The 18789-nt window shown below is 45.4% G+C and overlaps 1 protein-coding gene across 1 annotated transcript; it reads left to right on the top strand.

The window, feature by feature from the left end:
- Nucleotides 1–5099: 5099 nt before the first annotated feature.
- On the top strand, nt 5100–18470 carry CYP24A1 (cytochrome P450 family 24 subfamily A member 1; the record flags this gene model as incomplete). The annotated part of the gene is made up of 11 exons (XM_081292739.1): nt 5100–5381; nt 5601–5791; nt 6949–7042; nt 8875–8971; nt 11317–11408; nt 12090–12201; nt 13429–13574; nt 16574–16743; nt 17496–17574; nt 18071–18268; nt 18360–18470. The coding sequence occupies 11 exons, from the start codon at nt 5100–5102 to the stop codon at nt 18468–18470; spliced, it is 1572 nt and encodes a 523-aa protein (XP_081148865.1).
- Nucleotides 18471–18789: the final 319 nt, after the last annotated feature.

Here is an 18789-nt window from a genome sequence, read left to right as displayed (position 1 = left end):
GTGAATCTGTTCCAAAGTTCTTCCCATGTTGATACATGTTGGGAGATGTCAGATACTTTTTTCCATTATAGTTGTAATACAAATTTAATTCACCAATACAACTGAAGGCTGCTCAGAAATAAACCAAGCAAGCACTTGGTGTTTCAGTTTGATAGTTTAAACATTCGTCTTTGCCTTCCAGAGACATGAGTATAATAACCTTCAATTTGCCAATGAGAAAAGGGGGCTCAGAGAAGCTACTTCATTTGCCCAAGGACTGCAAATTGGTGCAACCACTCTGGAAAGCCGTAGAAGATTCCTCAGAAAAACTTACAATGCAACCACCACTGACCCAGTTATCCCACTCCTTGATATATATATTCAAAATACTTAAAATCAGTATGCTACAGTGACTCAGTCACATCAATGTTCAGAGCAGCTTAATTCACAATATCTAAGCTATGGAACCAATCTAGGTGCCCTTCAACAGATGAATGAATAAAAATGTGATATAAATATATATAATGAAATATTACTCAGCCTTAAAGAAGAAAGTATGGCATTTTCTGGTAAATGGATGAAACGAGACTATCATGCTAAGTGAAATAAGCCAACCTAAAAAAACAACAAAGACCAAATTTTGTCTGTGGTATGTGGATGCTGACTCACAATAAGTGTGTGGGGGAATAGAAGTTTATTGAATTAGACAAAAGAGAATGAAGGATGGAAATAGGGAAGACAGCAGAATGAATTGGACATGACTTTCTTACGTTCACATATGAATACATGACCAGTGTAACTCCACATCATGTACTACAAGGATGGGAAGTTATACTCTATGTATATACCATATGTCAAAATACACTCTACTGTCATGTATAGCTAAAAAGAACAAATAAACTTTTTTAAAAACAATCATAAAAAAGTAAATGCTTTGAACCGTCATTCTCAGACTATTCTAGAATTTTTTAAATCTTTGTACACAAAGTATATAACTTGTCCTTTAACTATTTAGATGTAACCAAGTCTTGCTTCATTTTATCATGGCAACTTACTAATAGAATGTTTTTTTATCCAAGGTTTTCCATTCATTCATTACCATAGAATTTTTAAATAAAGATAATCTTAGAGCTAAAAAGTAGAAATAAAATAACTTTCTCAAGGCCACCTGGCTAGTGAGCAATGGAGTATGACTTCCACCCAAGTTGTTGGGACCCAAACTATTATTTTTGTCTTATAGGACTGCTTTCTATAGGACACACAAACAAGTCCTCCAGGGTTTACCAGTAGTTTCCTCAGAGAACAAAGGATACACTCACACTGATCTTTCTCCTTCTCACTTGGGTATGAGGAAATAATCAATAATCAATTGCCTATTATTTGCTTATTGGGTGCTGGCCAACATAAGCAGCCCTGTGTCATGTGCTCTAGGAGAGACTAACACAAGGAGACAATGTTTATAATTCTGAGGTTTGTCTAATTGGGCAGAGAACCCAGGAGGCGTGCTGTGGAGATTAAGGCCCTAGTAATGTGAGAGGCCAGGCCCTGTAGTTCACAGTAACGTTAACATTTGCACCAAGGTCTCTCAGCACTTTGTCGTCCTCAGAAAAGCCCTCGGAACTGGGTGCTCCCCTTAGCACCACTTCTGGAAGGAGGTCACAGGGACAGTAGACTCCCTGGCTCATCTGGCTGCTAAGTGGCCAAGGTGGGATTTGAACTCACCAGCAGGTGTTCGCCCTATGATCAGTTTCCCCAGTCAAACAACTCTTCAGTTGAACCCAAGTGTAGTAACTGAGGCATCTAAGTTGCCTGCCTTCTATGTAGTTTGGAAAAACTGAGGCCTGCAAACCAGAACACTAGGAGGTAGCAGTCTCTAGGCACTTGGTTATGCCAAGAATTCTGTATGCATTGTCCCCCCTCCCCCCAGGACCCTTGAGAGAGTGGCTCTTGTTGCTATTGAGATTCCCAGGATGTTTGAGCTTCACTGTGAGGTCGGTTCTGACACTGTCCATTCAGCTGATACATAGGCAGTCTTCTGAGTTTCCACAAAGGGAAGATCTCCAACTCACACCTCAGTTTAGCCAAGCCCTAAGCACAAAACTATATTTCCCTTTCACACATGGTGCTTCTCAGCACAGGGAAATCAGCCTTGCCCTTCAACACACTCCTCCACCCAGCCCTCACCACACATGTGTGCACACGTGTGCACATTGCACACATGCTGCCATCTAGGTTCTTGCAATGAGGGTTGGAGTGTAATTATCATCCAGGACTTGGTGAGAGTTCCCAGAACCAGACAGAGGGCCTGGGCCTGTCCCAGAATTTATGAGACTCTCTGAGATCTCTCATTAGGGATTCCCGACAGCATCCCTGCCCAGGGAATCACAGAGACTCCGCCTGTAGTGACTGGGGATGGGCCAAGGGAGGAGCAGTGAATTCCTGGGACAGGGCTCAAAACAGTCATTTCTTATTTAATGGTACCTGGTCAAGAATGGGTAAGTATTGTCCTCAATGAACTTTCAAAGAGCTAGTTGTACTTCCCCCTGCAAGTCAGTATTAAAATTATTAGAGACTGTCTCCCTCCAACAAGAGAAACCAGTTCCCCAGAAACAGGACTTTTCCAATTGGCTGTTATGTTAGAAATATTACCTGCACTTCTAAGCATCTGTTTGGAATACAGGAAACAATATAGCACTAAACTGCTAGGAGACCCTGGCAAATCTCTAATGCTTCCCCTTCTTCTTGAGCACACCTGCTGAGAGCAAGAGAGGAAAGAATACTCCCTAGTTAAAGTCACGGGTCATCATTTGCTGAACATCCACTATGTGGCAGTCACAAGTAGGACACACAGCGGAGACCTAAATGGACCTTCTCTGGGGTGCATTTTTTTTTACCACCCTCAACACATAAGATATTCATGTCACATGTCACACTGCCCCCTGACACTGCCATGGTAGTCATTCTGATCCCATGCCTGCTTGGAAATATTCTCATTTAAGGATTATTTTCAATATCCTGAGATATATGTTTGTGAAAAGATAACACAACATGACAAAATGTATATGCTCTTTATATTACCGGCTTAGTCTGGAACTAGAAAATGTTGGGTGTGAACCCCACCTGGGCCACTACTAAGGTCTATGACATTGAGCAAATTATTTAACTCTCTAAGCATCATGGGGTTGTGTTTCTGCTTTTGTTCTTTGTTGACATCAGAATGAAGTCAAAAATGCAAAAATGGATGTAAAAATGTCCAGCTCTGTGCCTAGGTTTATCACTAATTCCAGAAAGCTTTGTGTGTGTGTGTATGTATGTGTGTGCTATATAACAAAGCTTTCTTTTGTAAAATATATAATATATGACACACATATATAATGTTGTCTATATCATAATCATATTCCATATAGTATATATTACATAAGCTATATAAATCTCTAGTATGTGCTATATAATATCTAGTCTATCATGCATAAATATATATAATAATTATACATAAACTCTATATTCAATGACTTTTATTTTTATTAACATAAGGTCATTGACTTCTGAGGACAAATCTAAAATGATTGTTTTCCAACTCAAGTTGGAACAAAGGGTTTTCAAGAAACAAACTAAATGTTTACAAGAGACTTATCAAGGAAGGATTTGTTAATCCTAGGTCAAAAACAAGCACTCAGGTGACTGGAAACTGGGAGAGGAAACAGTTTCACCTCTTCCCTGGGAGCTGGGAACTTTATGTTGGATCAGCAACACGACCATATGAGTCACAATCAACAAAAATTTCTAACTTCCCTTTCTGAATTATGAAGGTGAGTTGTACTCTGGGCTAGTGCAGGTGTGCTTGGGAGCATGCGTATGGCTGGGCTTAGGATGGACCTTGTAGAGGTGGTGGGGATGGTTGAGGGGCCTGGTTTGACTTGGGAGTGTCTCTGCTTTGTACAGAATGGTCAATGCACATGAGGGAGGGGGCTGAGGGAAGTAGGGGAGGTGGCAGCCATTGCAAGCTATGCTCTCACATCGCATTCCATAACCACCTGAGGAGGTAATGACCACAGCATTTTTTATTGATGCTCATAGACAAGACTAGGTTGTAGGCACCTTACATGCATTAATTCGTTTAATCCTTATAACAACCAAAAATAAAGCAGCCAGGAAGGAAATTCTACAAACTCAATTGGTCTTCTTGCCCAAGAACAGAAGGTGAAATCCATTCTTTCTATGCATTTTAGTGAATGTCGAATCCTCTCCACCTGTAGAGGCTCAGAAAGTCATTTTTTTTTCCTCTGAAGGAAGTCCAGTCCAGGCTGGGGAAGCCTGTCTCTCCAGAAGGTGAGCGGGCAGCGCGCCCTTGGCAGGAGCTGTCACCCTTCCCGGACGGCACTCAGAGACCTCGCCACCCAGGATGGCTATTGTGCAAGCGCCAGGCTGCAGCCACTGCAGGCTGCTGCCCGCACAGGGCGGGCGGGGAGGCGCATCAGCGCGCACCCGGTGAACTTGGCTCGCGGGCCTGCCTCAGGGTTATCTCCGGGGTGGAGTCCACGGCTCTCCCGCCCCAGAAGCAGCGCATCGGTCACCCGACCCTGGCGCACTCGCTCACCTCGCTGACTCCATTCTCTTTCCACCACCCCCCGCGTCCCGCGTCCCACTTCCCTTGGGGCCTGGCCAGCCCGGGCCCACTCCGCCCTACTCAGAGTGCTCATTGGCCACTCAGGGCCTGCCTGTCTCCATAAATACATGGTCCCGGGACTGGAGCATGGAGAGGCACTGCAGGAAACGACAGAGTCAACAGCATCCTTTTCACCCTTCTGGGCATACCCTTCTGTGGCTCCAGACCCTAGAAGTCAGACTTGCAGACCCAACCGCGGACCCACGGGGCTCCTTTCCTCTTCCAAGAGCCACCAAACCCCGGCAGCGCTCCTTCAGCCCCTGTCGCCAGCGCTACTCTGGCAGCTGCAACCCGAGGCTGCCCCATTTGCATTCTCTCCAAGGTCCCTTCTGCTCCCAGATCCTCCTCTACCCTCCTCTGTCACATCGGCTGGCCCTGAATTTCCCAGAATCGTCAAGCCCCCAGATCCCGCTAACAACTCTTAGCCTTGCCCTCCCCAGTGCTGCGTCCTCGCATGCCCCGCGTCTCAGCTGCTGCCATGAGCTACCTCCTTGGCAGGAGCCGCTCCCTTGCCGCCTTCGAGCAGGGGCTGCGCAGCCTGGGGCAGCCCCCCAGACGCATGACATCTAGGGCGTGTGCGCCCGGTCCACCGCAAGAGGTGCCCCTCTGTCCGCTGATGCCACGTGGTGAGACGCAGAACGCGGACACCCTGCCGGGTCCCACCAACTGGCCACTGCTGGGCAGTCTGCTGGAGATTCTTTGGAAAGGGGGCCTGAAGAAACAGCATGACACTCTGGTAAATATTTTGTCATGCCCCAATTCCCTTTTGCTCCCTGCCCTGCCCTGTTCTCCCAGTATCGCTTCAACCCCTCTGTAAGGCGCAAGGCCAGGGGCGCACGGTGCGCTCAGTGCGCTCAGGTGCCCTGGTGCCCTGGTTTAGCTGCAGGAGTCATCAGCGTTCCTGGGATTGTGGAGGATGCGCGCTGACTCCAAAGTTTCGCTCTGCCCGCTGCAGGTAGAGTACCACAAGAAGTATGGCAAAATTTTTCGGATGAAGCTGGGTTCCTTCGACTCAGTGCATCTGGGCTCCCCGTGCCTCTTGGAAGCGCTGTACCGCACCGAGAGCGCCTATCCCCAGCGGCTGGAGATCAAGCCATGGAAGGCCTATCGCGACTACCGCAAGGAGGGCTACGGACTGCTGATCTTGTAAGTCCAGTGAGCAGAACGCAGACAGGTGGTTTGGTCTGAAGTGCCTGGAAGTTGGGAAGGGGCGGGAGTTAAGAGTTCCCTGGAGTGACGTATTTCTCATGTCGGACAAAAGCAAAGCCCCTACTTGCAGGAAGTGCAATCCTGCACAGCTGAATAGAATGGGTCCAGGAAAGAGGCAGCAGAGAGTACTTGCTCTCCTGCAGGTCAGCCTTCCCTCAAAAGCAATGTCACACGAATTCTGGTGTTCAGACGATTCCAGAGAATAAGGCTCTGAAGTCAGTGTGCCAGACAAATAATTTACAAACAAAAGAACCCCTTAAAATTCCCTGATGTCCTCCCCCCACCACCCTAAACTCAAAAGCTGGAAATTATCCTCATTTTTTTTCCACAGTGTCCTTTTCTGGAAAGGATCTGGGGTTAAGAGCTATGTCTCTGCAAGGGTGGATAAGGACAGGTGCCAAGGTCACATTCTAGAGAAATAAAAGCCACAGTATGATGTGGTTCCTCTGGTTTTTAACTGTGGACATTTAACAAGTAGCACTTTTCTTTAACCCCATATTGTAATACCTAGAAGCTGTGTTTTTCAAGATACAGCTGGCATTGGAAAGCTTGTTAAGACATGGGGCTTCACAGGCTATGCAGTCAGCCTTGGGGCAAGTTCATAAGGTGTATGGACTTTTCACAACTCCAGTGACTCTCTGATTAGATGCTATCCTTTGGAGGCAATGGTAAAATTCTAAATTTGAGGGATTTTTTCCATGGTTATTATGTACAAGCTGATGAGTTGAAAATGGATTTTTTTTTCAAACAAACTCAAGTTGCTGGCTAAGGGACATCCATCAGTTGGCTCTTATTGGTGGAAATTGAGGCCCTCGGGCTCCCAGCCCCAGGTCCAGAAGGGCATACCCAAAGCCCTGAGCCCAACTCATCTGGGCTTCACCTTCCTGATACAGTCTTGGGCTAGGAGGAAAGGTTTCTGTTTTATCCTATAGTCAAACCAGCCCCGAATATTCTAATGCTAACATTTGGTGCGTATTTCTTGGCATGATTCTCAAGGTTCATTTGCTTTCATGGTTCATGAAGTTGTACCTGGAATTATTTCTACAATTCCCTTCTTTTCGTTGGCTCTAAATATAATCCTGCTCCTCTCCCAGGGAAGGAGAAGACTGGCAGAGGGTGCGGAGTGCCTTTCAAAAGAAACTAATGAAACCAGTGGAAATTATGAAGCTGGACAACAAAATCAATGAGGTTTGCAGACTGGGGCCGGCTTTCTGGGTCTCTTGGGGACAGAGGGATGTAAATGGAGCTTCAGTTCATCCCTTCAAAGTGTAGAGAGAAAAGCATGCAATCTGGACAATTCCAGGGCCTTCTCTTTTTCTCTACTTCACTCTCCATCCTTCTTTTCCCCAATCCTCATTCCTTTCTTCCCCAAACCCTTTAAAAATAATACTGTAATGGAGAACCATCAGGAGCACAGACTTTGGCACTCACCAGGCTTGGATCTAAGCTCCAGACTTTCCCTCACTGGCTATGGAATGTGGCTATGTCACTTTTCCTAAGACTCAGTTTCCCAATCTATATAATGGATGTAACAGTTCCTACCCTACATGTTTGCGGGAAGAATTAAATGAGATAGTGCTTCTAAAGGTCTTAGGTAGTGACATTTGATCTGAGTTTTGCAGGATAAGTAGGCGTTTACAGGAAAAAGAAGGTGGAGAAAAGCATTCAAGCAGAGAGAACAATCTGAAAATGCAGGGATGGGAAGAGACACCCTATGTTTGGAGAACAGCATTCAATGCACCTGGACCGAGGCTTCCCCTGGAGTGACTAGATAGTCAGGAGGCTTAAACAATGGTTTTATGCCCTGCTAAAGTATTTGGACAATATCCTTTAGCCAACAGGAGGCCAAAGGGGATTTTAAGTAATCTCTTGTTACTACTATTACCTTTGTATGTTTGTTTTAAACTGGACTTGGACCCAGACAGAATCATATAGATGAGAGATTGCAAACTTAGAAGTGTCCAGGAGCTGGATAATTAATACAGAATAGTAAGGCGGATCCTGTAAAGAATTCAGCAAACAGAAGAGTGCATGCCCACATGCACGGACGGCTGCCACAGATCTAGCAAATTACTGCCACGTGGGAACACACAGCCAGTGTCACCTTGTAATAATAACCTCATCATTACTATTTTGACAAGTAGTAGAGAATCCATACATTTATGTGAAATCTCTTGATTCTTTAATGGTAAAAAAAAATTCAAAATGCTTTTTAATACACTATGTGAGAACATTAGACATGTCCATTGATTACATTTGCAAGCTTTAGAGTCACATGTACCTTCTTCCAGGGTCAAGCATGGCAAGCAATCAGCTAAGTGTCCGTGGGCGAGTGACTTAGCTTCCCTAAAGAGCCTCCGTAGCTGCAGTGCCTCCCGCCTCCCGGGCTTGCTCTTGTGGGTGAGCTGAGAGCACGCTCCGGACAGTGGTTGGTACTTTACAGCCCTCGCCAACTATAAGGCATTCGTCACCAAAAATGTTGGTGTTTGAAACTGTCATGCAGAGAGCTTATGTGACTGTCCAAGGACACTGGCCTATTTGGAGAGCACTGCATCCAGAATTTGCAGATTTGGTTCCAAGTTCAACATACTCAACAAAAAACAACCAACCAAAAAAAGAGATGATTTCTTGCCCAGATATGGAAGTGTGGAGTGCAGACCTCAGCACAGTCACGGCCTCACCGTCCTCAAGGTGATGTCCCTGCCAGGGACATGAGGCCGATTCCCTGCCTCATTCTGATGAGGAGAAATGCTTTTTTTTTTTTTCTTAAATTGTCAGAATTACTTTTAGATCAAAAGTGGAATCTGAAGCTTTGGGGTGGCTTCAGGAAGGGTTCAGGAGATAACCATGGACAAGGTGGTGTGGCCTGGCAGCTTCCCAAGACCATCCTGTAATTAGTGCGGCTTTACAGAGACACCTGGGCAGAGAACACAGCATAGAGCAAACCCTTCAGCACCCTCAGCTTGAACCCTGTTTCCTTCCATGACTTTCACTTCGAGTCTCTCCCGGTTGCTCTCCAGGTGCTGGCTGATTTTATGGGAAGGATAGATGAGCTCTGTGATGAAAGAGGCTGCATGGAAGACCTGTACCGCGAGCTCAACAAATGGTCCTTTGAAAGTGAGTAGTGTCTGCAGTCTCCTCGCTCAGTTTTGTAGGTGGTTTGGGGAATAAAATCTCACCCCGGTGACAATCAGAGGTGGGAGGGGTCCTCTCCGGTAAGGAGACAGCCCCATCCTGAAGGAAGGGAACGGCAAGTCCCTGGGGTATCTGCATGTGAGTGTTCCCACAGTGGAGCCAGGAGGTGCAAATGCCCTGAGGCAGAAGCATGCACACTCACAGGGTGTCTGAGAAACTTCCAGAATGCTGATGCGAATGAGTTGTGCTGAGCAGGGTGGGGAGGCTGTGGAAACCAAAAAGGCAGGAAGAAGAGGAGGCTCCGGGTCACCAGAGCCAGTAGGTCCTGGGGAGAATCTGCTCCTCTATCAGGTTCAGAGGGGGAGCCGGTGGAGGGTTTCCCCAAAGAGGGGGACAGGCGCTCTTTCCTTAAGTTTCAGCCTGGGAATTCAGGGGGAGCCCTACCTTGATGAGCTCACTGCCCTAGGGATGCAGCAGTGGGGCTGAGGAAGATCAGGGCTGTGGGAGAAGCCATGAGGGCTCCCTAGGCCAGCCTTGGGCAGGTGACACTCCAGGAGGTGACACTCCAGCTGAGACCTGATGGAGAGCTGGGATTTACCAGGTGTAAAGTGAGGGAAGGAGGAATGTTCCAGCCTAAGGAGTGCTGTGTGGAAGGGACAGAAAGGCGTCCTGGAAGCTGTAGTGTGTTCTGTGGAGAGGAATGCAGGAGGACAGGGGACGGGGGAGGACAGTGGCCACTCTGGAGGCCTTATAGATGGGATGGGATGGGATGGGATGGGACAGGACGGGAGGTTGGAGCTGAGCCTAGAGCAGCCGGGAGCCACAGTAGAGTGGCTTTCCCAGGGGGTGGCTTTGTCAGATTTGCTGGATCCTTCTGGCCACTGAAGAGAGGGCTCCGCAGGGATCCCCCAAGTGGAGGCTTTTGTAGACCTGTCTCCATCTTCAGATCAACCGCCTTTCAAGTTCCAGACCTGTCGCCTCAGCACCCTAGAAAGCTTTATGCAAGAAAGACGTCCACAGCATAAGGGAAAGAGGAGTAAAAGCAAAGACTGTCAGAGAAACATGACGTGAATGTTTGGCAAATTGACCCCTAGAAGTACCCAGATTGAGGACTTTCCAAGGCATTTAGTTGCCCGCTAAAGAAAACTGGACTGAGGTGGATTAAATTCACACCTGGATCCTGAGAAGCCTGGAGGAAGGAGGCCCTCAGCTGTGCGGTGCAGCCCTGTGCTGAAGGCTGAGCATCCTCCTCCTCCTCCTCCTCCTACTGGTTGGCTGGTGGCAAAATGAAAGGCTCTCCTCGACCAGGGGAGTTTGGAAAGTAAGATGTGGTTGGAAACCCGTGGCTCTGCACTGACTAGTCTTGTGGATCCTGCTTCTCAGGTGGAGGACTTGAGGCCAGTCGTTCACCCGCTTGACCCAGGTTGTAAATCGAGAGCGGATTACCCACCTATCAGGCAGCAACAGTAGTGATCCTGGATCATAAAAGAAAACAGTTAAGAAGACAATATTTAGGACAATGAGGGAAATTTTAAAATGGGTACATGGGTATATTATGGAACGGGTAATGTTCTCAGGGTATTAGTGACATTGTGGTTACATAGGAAAATGTATTTATTCTTAGAAGATATCTGCTAAATTAATTTTGAAGTATCTAAAATGTCAAAAATCACTTACAGCACATGGAGACACACAGAGAATTAATGTGTACATTGGCCCCAGGAGAAAGTCACTGTAGCAAAATGTTAACAATAACTACTTCCGAGCTCAGAGAACATAGGTATCGATTATACTAATCTTTCAATTTTTCTGTATCTAAAACTTTTGAAATGGAGTTGGGAATTTTATTTTTAAAAAGACTGTGCCTAAATAAAATAACTTAAATGGGGAAAGGTCAACAAAGCACTGGCTCAGGTCTAGCAGGTACTGGCTGCTCAGCTGGTCCATGGCCTTCCCTTGGCCATGTGGGGCAGCAGAATCCAATAAACAGCTCAGCAACCCAGCTGAGCTGGAGGCAGAGCAGAGCTGGCACCTGACACCACCTTTGCCTTACATCTTCAGGTGACCTTCGAGACCCAGACTAAGGGGGTGGCTCGTGGTGCTGGAAACAAGTTCTAGAAAGGGAGGAGAGTGCTTACGCCCCTTCTCTCAGACCATTTGCTTTCCCTTACTGTTCTTGGACTTCTGAGTCATTGGATTTTTTTTCTTTTTCTTATTAGCAAAAACATAATTTTATGAGACACAGAATCAAGTCTTTAAGAGCCAGCTAATCATAAACGCCAGTGTGGCTGAGCTTCTGTAACCATCACGATTATTTTAAATAATAGGTATCTGCCTCGTGTTATATGAGAAGAGATTTGGGCTCCTTCAGAAGAATGCCGGGGAAGACGCCCTGAACTTCATCGAGGCCATCAAAACAGTAAGCAGCCCTTGCATGAGGACAGCTCACAGGACAGAGTGGCCTCAAGGTTCATGTGCATGGCACTGTCTCCCAACAGTGGCATATACCAAGGCTTTATTTCAAGTTAGCTTATTTACCTTGATGTGGATAATGTATTTTAATATAGTATGTGCATAGGTGCACAATGTCATTTAGAAGCATGTTAAACCCATTATTGCTTTGTTTACACAAGGTCATTTTAGCAAAACAAAAATTGACCTTATACCTATTTTTGGTATTCCCATTAATGTTCAGTTAAGGAAAAAAAAATTTTTAAGTGCCTGAAATTTTTCAGATTTTAAATTTTTGAATGGTTTAGGTATGTGTGGATGCAGTAGAATTTGATTTGGAATGAATGGCCAAGTTTAGGAAATTATTTGAAATTGAAGTGAATATGAAAGTTACGGTTTTATATGGTTTTTTAATTGGGTCATAGGACCTAGCACCTTTTATTAAACACACAGTGGAAAGTCACCCCAAGATTGCTTTTGGTGTTCCACGGGAGGTGGGGCGTAGGCATTGTGCCTGGGATGGGTGTGAGAGAGTGGGGGGGGGGGCACCTTTGAATTCCTGCTTTCGGAGTGGCACAGGGTGCGTGGCTTGGAGCAACCTCCAGGGGGAGGAGAATTTGGAATGAAGAGGTGCTCCTGTTTCTCACAGATGATGAGCACTTTTGGGAGGATGATGGTCACGCCGGTCGAGCTGCACAGGAGCCTCAACACCAAGGTCTGGCAGGCCCACACGCTGGCCTGGGACACCATCTTCAAATCAGGTACGAGGGCTGCCCTTCACTTTGGGCCCACCAAGCCCCAGCTGGGGAAGGGCTGGAATGGCCTTCCTGGGTCAGCCACCTTGACCTCTCTGTGGAGTTGCCCCTCCTGATTCCTTTAAGCTTTGCAAACACACAAGTGTAGATGAATCTCAGGGAAAGGCAAGAAGTGGCTTTCTACAGTCTTCTTTGGGAACTGAAAGTGGCTAAAAGAAGAGCTTTGGAGTCAGAGGCCCCTGGGTGCCCTGTGCATGGCAGCTTGGCCAAAGTGCTGCCTCCGTGTCATCCTGTGTTGCCTGGTCTCTTAAACGAGCCAAATACTGGTAAAACCTACCTCCATGCAGCCATTCTGAGCCTGACACAGAGGACATGAAGACCTAGCATGTGACAGTACCTCAGTGGGTAGGGCTTTGCCATTTCTGTTACACAATGGAAGGAATATTTGGTGCTAGGTTCAGGCACACACATTTCATCCTTATAACTAACCTTCGTGATAGGTCCTTTATGAGCCCCAACTGATGTGCCTGAGATACTTCCCAAGACTACATGTGAGGTTCTGGCAAAACCAGGGTTTGGACCTGGGCAGAAGGGCTTCAGGATTCAAGCTCTCTGCTCATTTGTGACTCCTGTCACTGTGCTCATCGTCACTGTTAGTCTGGGGCTGCTTGTACACTGGATCAAAGGGAGGGAGACCAGTACCTAGGATGTATTTTATGTTTTCCATTGTTACCAACAGGCACAGGCACTGTATTTTCATGTATGGGGTCTGTATGCCTCTGTGTGTGTGTGTGTGTGTGTGTGTGTGTGTGTGTGTGTGTGTTTAGTAATATTGGGTCCAAAATTCTGATTCTGAATAGGAACCCGACTCCCACTTTCTCACCTGCTGATCCCTCCTGGGTTCTGAGCTCTTGCTATTCAAAATGTGGCCACAGAACAGCCGCATCTGCATCATAGGAGCCTGTGAGAAATGCAGACTTCCAGGCCCCCACCCCTGATTGGGTCTGAGTTTGAAGAAGGTGCCTGAGGCATCTTGAGCCACCTTGCTTATGTGGGCATTGAGATATTCTCGCCAGCCTAACAGGAAGGCAGTACGAGCTTATTTAGCAAATTTTAAGCGTGAAAAGACTCTCCAGGTTTTGCAAGGATTTGTTCTGAGATTCCCTCGGGTTCTTTCCTCATCCTAATATTAAACTGTCTTTTTTTTTTTTTTTCCTCTCTCTTCTCTAATAGTCAAGTCTTGTGTCAACAGCCGGCTGGAGAAATACTCTCAGCAGCCTGGTGCTGATTTCCTCTCTGATATTTACCAGCACAGTCAGCTCTCTAGGAAGGAACTCTACGCTGCCGTCACAGAGCTCCAGCTGGCTGCTGTAGAAACGGTAAGGCGGGCTGGGGTCTGGTCTGCCAAACGCACAGTCTGTGCAGGTGTTTTCCTCAAGAATTTGAGGTAGTCTTTCAACTCACTCCTTCCACCAAGATTAACTGAGCATCAGCTTAGGGAAGCTCCAAAGTCTTGCACTTGATGGTGCAGGGAGACGAAAGGTATAGCTGCAAGCATATGGCGGAGACGTCATTGCTCCAGTGACAGAAATCAGAATAGGATCTGGTCATGGCCATGACAAACACGCAAACTACTACAGGGATTTGGAAGCAGTAAAGTTTCATGTCCTGGCAAGAAACGTTAGATTTTTAAAGTTGGATTATTTTAGGTCATTGCATATGTTACTCCAAAGTGCTTGCCCATGGCAGGTGATATGTATTGTAAAAATATTGAAATACCATGCTCTAGGTCAATAATGCTTTTCCTGCTTGGAAGTTTGGACATAGTTAGTTTGAGACAGCGTGATTCTAATTGAAATAAGCAGATTTATTTCAATCCAGCATGGTTATACTCATAGTAGATACTCCATATAGTCCAGTTCCAAATGCAAATACTGGCAAATGCACATAGGTGTGTTTAGTTGTCTTTGAGTCAATATTCGAGCCATCATGAGAGTGATGCATATTGATATTCCTCATAAATCCAACAGTGCACACACCTTAAAGTGTCTCAGAAGGCAAGCCAGCTTGCTGATTTCCCCTTTTTCTTTATTCCTAGTGTTTCTTGTGCACAGAAAGAGGAGGGTTTTCTCCAACCAGAGATCACATCCTTCTCATTTCTCCTCTGCCCGAGTGGCTGACAAAGGCAAAAATTCATTGTATCTCATTTTCCTATTGAATCGCAAACCCTAAAAGGTTTCTTAGAGTGATAGAACTAAAATTTCCATTCCTTTTTATTTTTTTCAACTGGTAAGCTCTGTAAGGGCAGTGACTGAGTGCATTCCTGTACAGAACAGAGGCTGGCGTGTGCTAGGTGGCCAGTAGATGCTTAAGGAATAAATGAAAGAAACCAGGTATTATAGAGTGTCTTCTGTGTGCCAGGGACCATTGCGGGTCCTTGAGAGACCATCATGAACCAGAGGCGAAGTCTTCCGCCTCAGGGAACACATATGCTGGTGGGAAGACAGACAGCAGACATGCAATCAAACAGATACGATCATTTCAATTAGTGTCATGTGCCACAGAGGAAGTCATCAGAAGGATATTGAGAGATGGAAGTGGGGCTAGGGGTCCCTCTCTGAGGAAATAATACCAGAGTTGATTCTGGAATGAAGAGAAGGATCCAGCTTTGGGGAAACCTGGTGAAAGAGCACTTCAGGGAGGGAAGGATAGCACATGCAAAGGCCCTGTGGAGGAAAGAGGGTTGAAGCTAGAGAACGAGCAAATGTGATAGGAGTTGAAACTGGAGGTTGCAAGGCCTCATGAGCCTTGGTAAGGCCTTTGTGTTTCATTACGCCCCATGAGGAGAAGCTCTTGGAACATTTTAGGCAAAGGAGTCACCTGTCCAATTTTTGTTTTGACAAGCGGACTCTGGCTGGTGGGTGGAGAAGGAACTTAGTGTAGGGAGAGTAGAAGCAGGCCAGTTAAGGAGATGGGTCTCCTCCCGAGGTCAAGCCGGGATAGCTTGTGCCCTTGAGGTTTCCCAGCCCACTTCCCCTCTGCATCTTTTTTAACAAGCTCAGTTGGTCTCACGCGGCTCAGGGGAGCTCCATTTGGTACTTGTGGTGATATGGTTATACACGATCTCCATTTCTTTTTTAGTCTCAGCTGTTCTGAAAGTCACATTTGGAGAATCAGAAAACTTTGAGTGCCTCTAATTTGGTGGCTACACCCTCTTCCTGTTTTGTAAATTGGACTCTTATAATAATGCCACCACGGGTTTATTTGCAGCTGAGGCCACCGGTCCTTTGACATGCAGAAGCCTACTTTGGAGGCATCTTCTTCCAAAAATAATAAATAGCCACGGGCTCTGAGTTGCCTTGCACTTTGCTCATCTAAGTGAGTGGCAGATGGCACTTGGCGACAGCGTCTTCGAGTCTGGGGAGGGAAGGACACTGTGACCATTTTTAGGGGACTATTTAGCTTAAATTAGCTAAGGCCTAAAAAACAAACATGTGTGCCCACTGGTGGTGGCTATTATGTAGCTAAAAGCTGTAATGGCTGGTTGCACCAATGTGCCCAAGGAGGTCCAAGAATGGGCCAAGGGGACCAGGTCCTCCTGTACCCTCAGCTCAGCGCTAGCATTTCCTCTTTGCTGTTGGCATCCCCCTATGAGGGCTCTTTGCATGTGGCTGAAACTTTGAGAATGCCTTTTCATTTCCATGGTAATTTCTCAGGGTGTGGCCCAAAGAATTTTAAAGTTTCAGAAATACTCACTTCTTGTGCATTTGCACTGAAAAAAAAAAATAGAAATTTAAGCCTCTTAGGAGTAGCACTTCAAGGATCTCTGACCTGCTCTCTTTACTCAATTTTTACATCAATTTATTTTTTACCTTAAGCAATTTTAGTTAAACTTTTTTTATTTTAAGATCATCATAGATTCACATTTGATTCTAAGAATAGAGATTCATTTCTTGTATCCTTCATCCAGTGTCCCCCAGGGGTAACATCCTGCCTAACAATAAAACATCATTACAACCTACACATCAGCACTGATATAATCTACCAACTGATTCTCATTCCACCAGTTTGATATACATTTATCTGTGTTTAAGCAATTATTGGATCCAACTATATTCTAAATGTCCTGATGCAGCTGGTTATTTAAAGGATTCTATTTGATTCCCTCAGCAAATAAGCTATCCTGAATTGATACGTTTCACAAAATAAATCTGACTTTCCAAATATTGGGTTTGTTTAAGGCACAGCAAATAAGAACGTGAAAAAAATCACTAACATATTTGCAGAGCAAGGCAGTAGGCATCACCTTTGTTTAGCTCGTAGTAGTTTAAGGCAGTTTATTTATATAAATTCAGTTTTGTGTCTTTTTGGGTTTCAGACAGCAAACAGCTTGATGTGGATTCTCTATAACTTATCCCGTAATCCCCAAGTGCAACAAAAACTTCTTAAAGAAATTCAAAGTGTATTGCCTGAGAATCAAACGCCACCACGGGCCAGAGATCTGCAGAATATGCCATATTTAAAGGCCTGTCTGAAAGAATCTATGAGGTATGAATAAGCCAATATAAATATGTTGGAATACTGTTCTCTTAAATACTTAACAAAGGTAACCCTCTCATAGATAGCTACCCTTGATGATTATAAACATTTCTCAAACTTGGAAGAAGAGTCTTGGGACCACATTTCTTTTCTGTCACATATTCCCTAAGTCCTTAGGGAAATGCCATTAAATTCTGAATGTCAGTCCTCCCCTTTAAAGGAATGACCCCACCAATAGATGCTCTGAACACTGTGGAAGACCAGTGCATGATGCAGATCCGGAGGCGACTCCTTGGCAGGAGACCATGTTATTAACTAACAAGACACAGCCACCTTCATTTCTGAGCCCCTCATGTAAAATGTTCTTTGAAAATTCTTTTTACCTACTTTTTACCTACTTTCTGGAAAACAAAACTCACAACATCTTCAAAGTAGAAGGAAATATTATGAAAAGAATGGAAGATGGGAGAAATATAGAACAAACATCAGACTTCAGGGTGAAACACAAAACACCTACACAGTGGAGTCTGGGATGAGACAGGAAAACCACTGTTAGCAGTTACTGGTTAGCCTGGCACTAGGGATTGTGACAACACAATATGACAAGAAAAAGCAACAGGGGAGATGAATATTGGGAAGACAGGACTTTATGAAGGGCTACCCCAGTTTTGAGCATGTACTTAATCTGATCTCCATTCCCACTGACATTTTGAACAGAATTTGGTCAGTGGCCACCTTTACAAATGATTTTCTGTTTTCAGGCTTACCCCAAGTGTACCATTTACAACTCGGACTCTTGACAAGGCAACAGTCCTGGGTGAATATGTTTTACCCAAAGGAGTAAGTAGAACTTGTGTATTCTGTACCTTACAAAACTTTGAAAGATATGCTTTCCAAACATTCAACAGATCTCTCTGAAACTTTTTGCCAAGACAGCATTTGTTTGGGAAATCCATAGCAGGAAGCATTTTAATTCGCATTTATGTAGCACAGAATTAGGGAGCATGCCTATGGAAATAGAGACCTGAATCTAATTCCACTTTTATCTGTGTGTTCTTGAGTGAGTCACATAACATCTGTGACCCTCAACTTCCTCATGTGTAAAATGGGAAGAAAATAGAATCTGCCATATGGGGTTGTTCCAAGAATAGGAAGTAAAAATGCTGAATTTCTGTGCCTATTCATTACTTGGCACATGTTAAGCATGAATTGTTCTTTGGCAATCCTTTTTCTTATGGGCTATTTTACATGTGTAAAGATGATCACTTTTTTAAGTTTTGCCATTAAAACATTATTTTCTAGTTATTTAAAATGCTGCCCCCCCCCATGTTTTTAGACAGTGCTAATGCTGAATACCCAGGTGCTGGGGTCCAATGAAGACAATTTTGAGGATTCAAGTCAGTTTAGACCTGAACGTTGGCTTCAGGAGAAGAAAAAGATTAATCCTTTTGCGCATCTTCCATTTGGCCTTGGGAAAAGGATGTGCATTGGCCGCCGTTTGGCTGAGCTCCAGCTCCACTTAGCTCTCTGCTGGGTAAGTTCCTTGCTGGATCTCTGCAGTCATATGACTCCACAGGCAGGAGAAGGGAAGAGTAATTCTGCTTTTTTGTACACATGTGTTCTAGATCGTCCGCAAATATGACATCGTGGCCACAGACACGGAGCCTGTTGAGATGCTGCACCTGGGTATCCTGGTGCCCAGCCGGCAGCTCCCCATTGCATTCCGCCAGCGGTAAGAACTCAGGTGAGCATCTGGGCATCCGTGCTCTCTGCAAGGTCCTGAAAATGACCAAGCTGAGCCCTGAAGTCAGCCTGGCTTGGGTTTGAGTTCTGCCCACCACTGACTCACAGGGCAATTTGGAGCAGCTACTTAAGCCCTAGCCCTCTTCCTCTGTTTCCTTCCCCACCCCATCCCCCTTTTTTTAAATTTGAGAGTGGGGACCAGAATAGTATCTCTGGCAGAAAATTGATATGAATACAAAAATCTTAGCCCAGACAGACCTGGGTGTCAAATAAGTGCTCAGTGAATGCTAGCTGCTCTTAACAGTTTCTATG

This window comes from Spermophilus citellus, assembly GCF_964194105.1.
Source record: "Spermophilus citellus genome assembly, chromosome: 4".
Classification (NCBI taxonomy): Eukaryota; Metazoa; Chordata; class Mammalia; order Rodentia; family Sciuridae; genus Spermophilus; species Spermophilus citellus.
The sequence above is the reverse complement of the archived record's forward strand: the minus strand, read 5'-3'. Positions and strand labels throughout refer to the sequence as shown.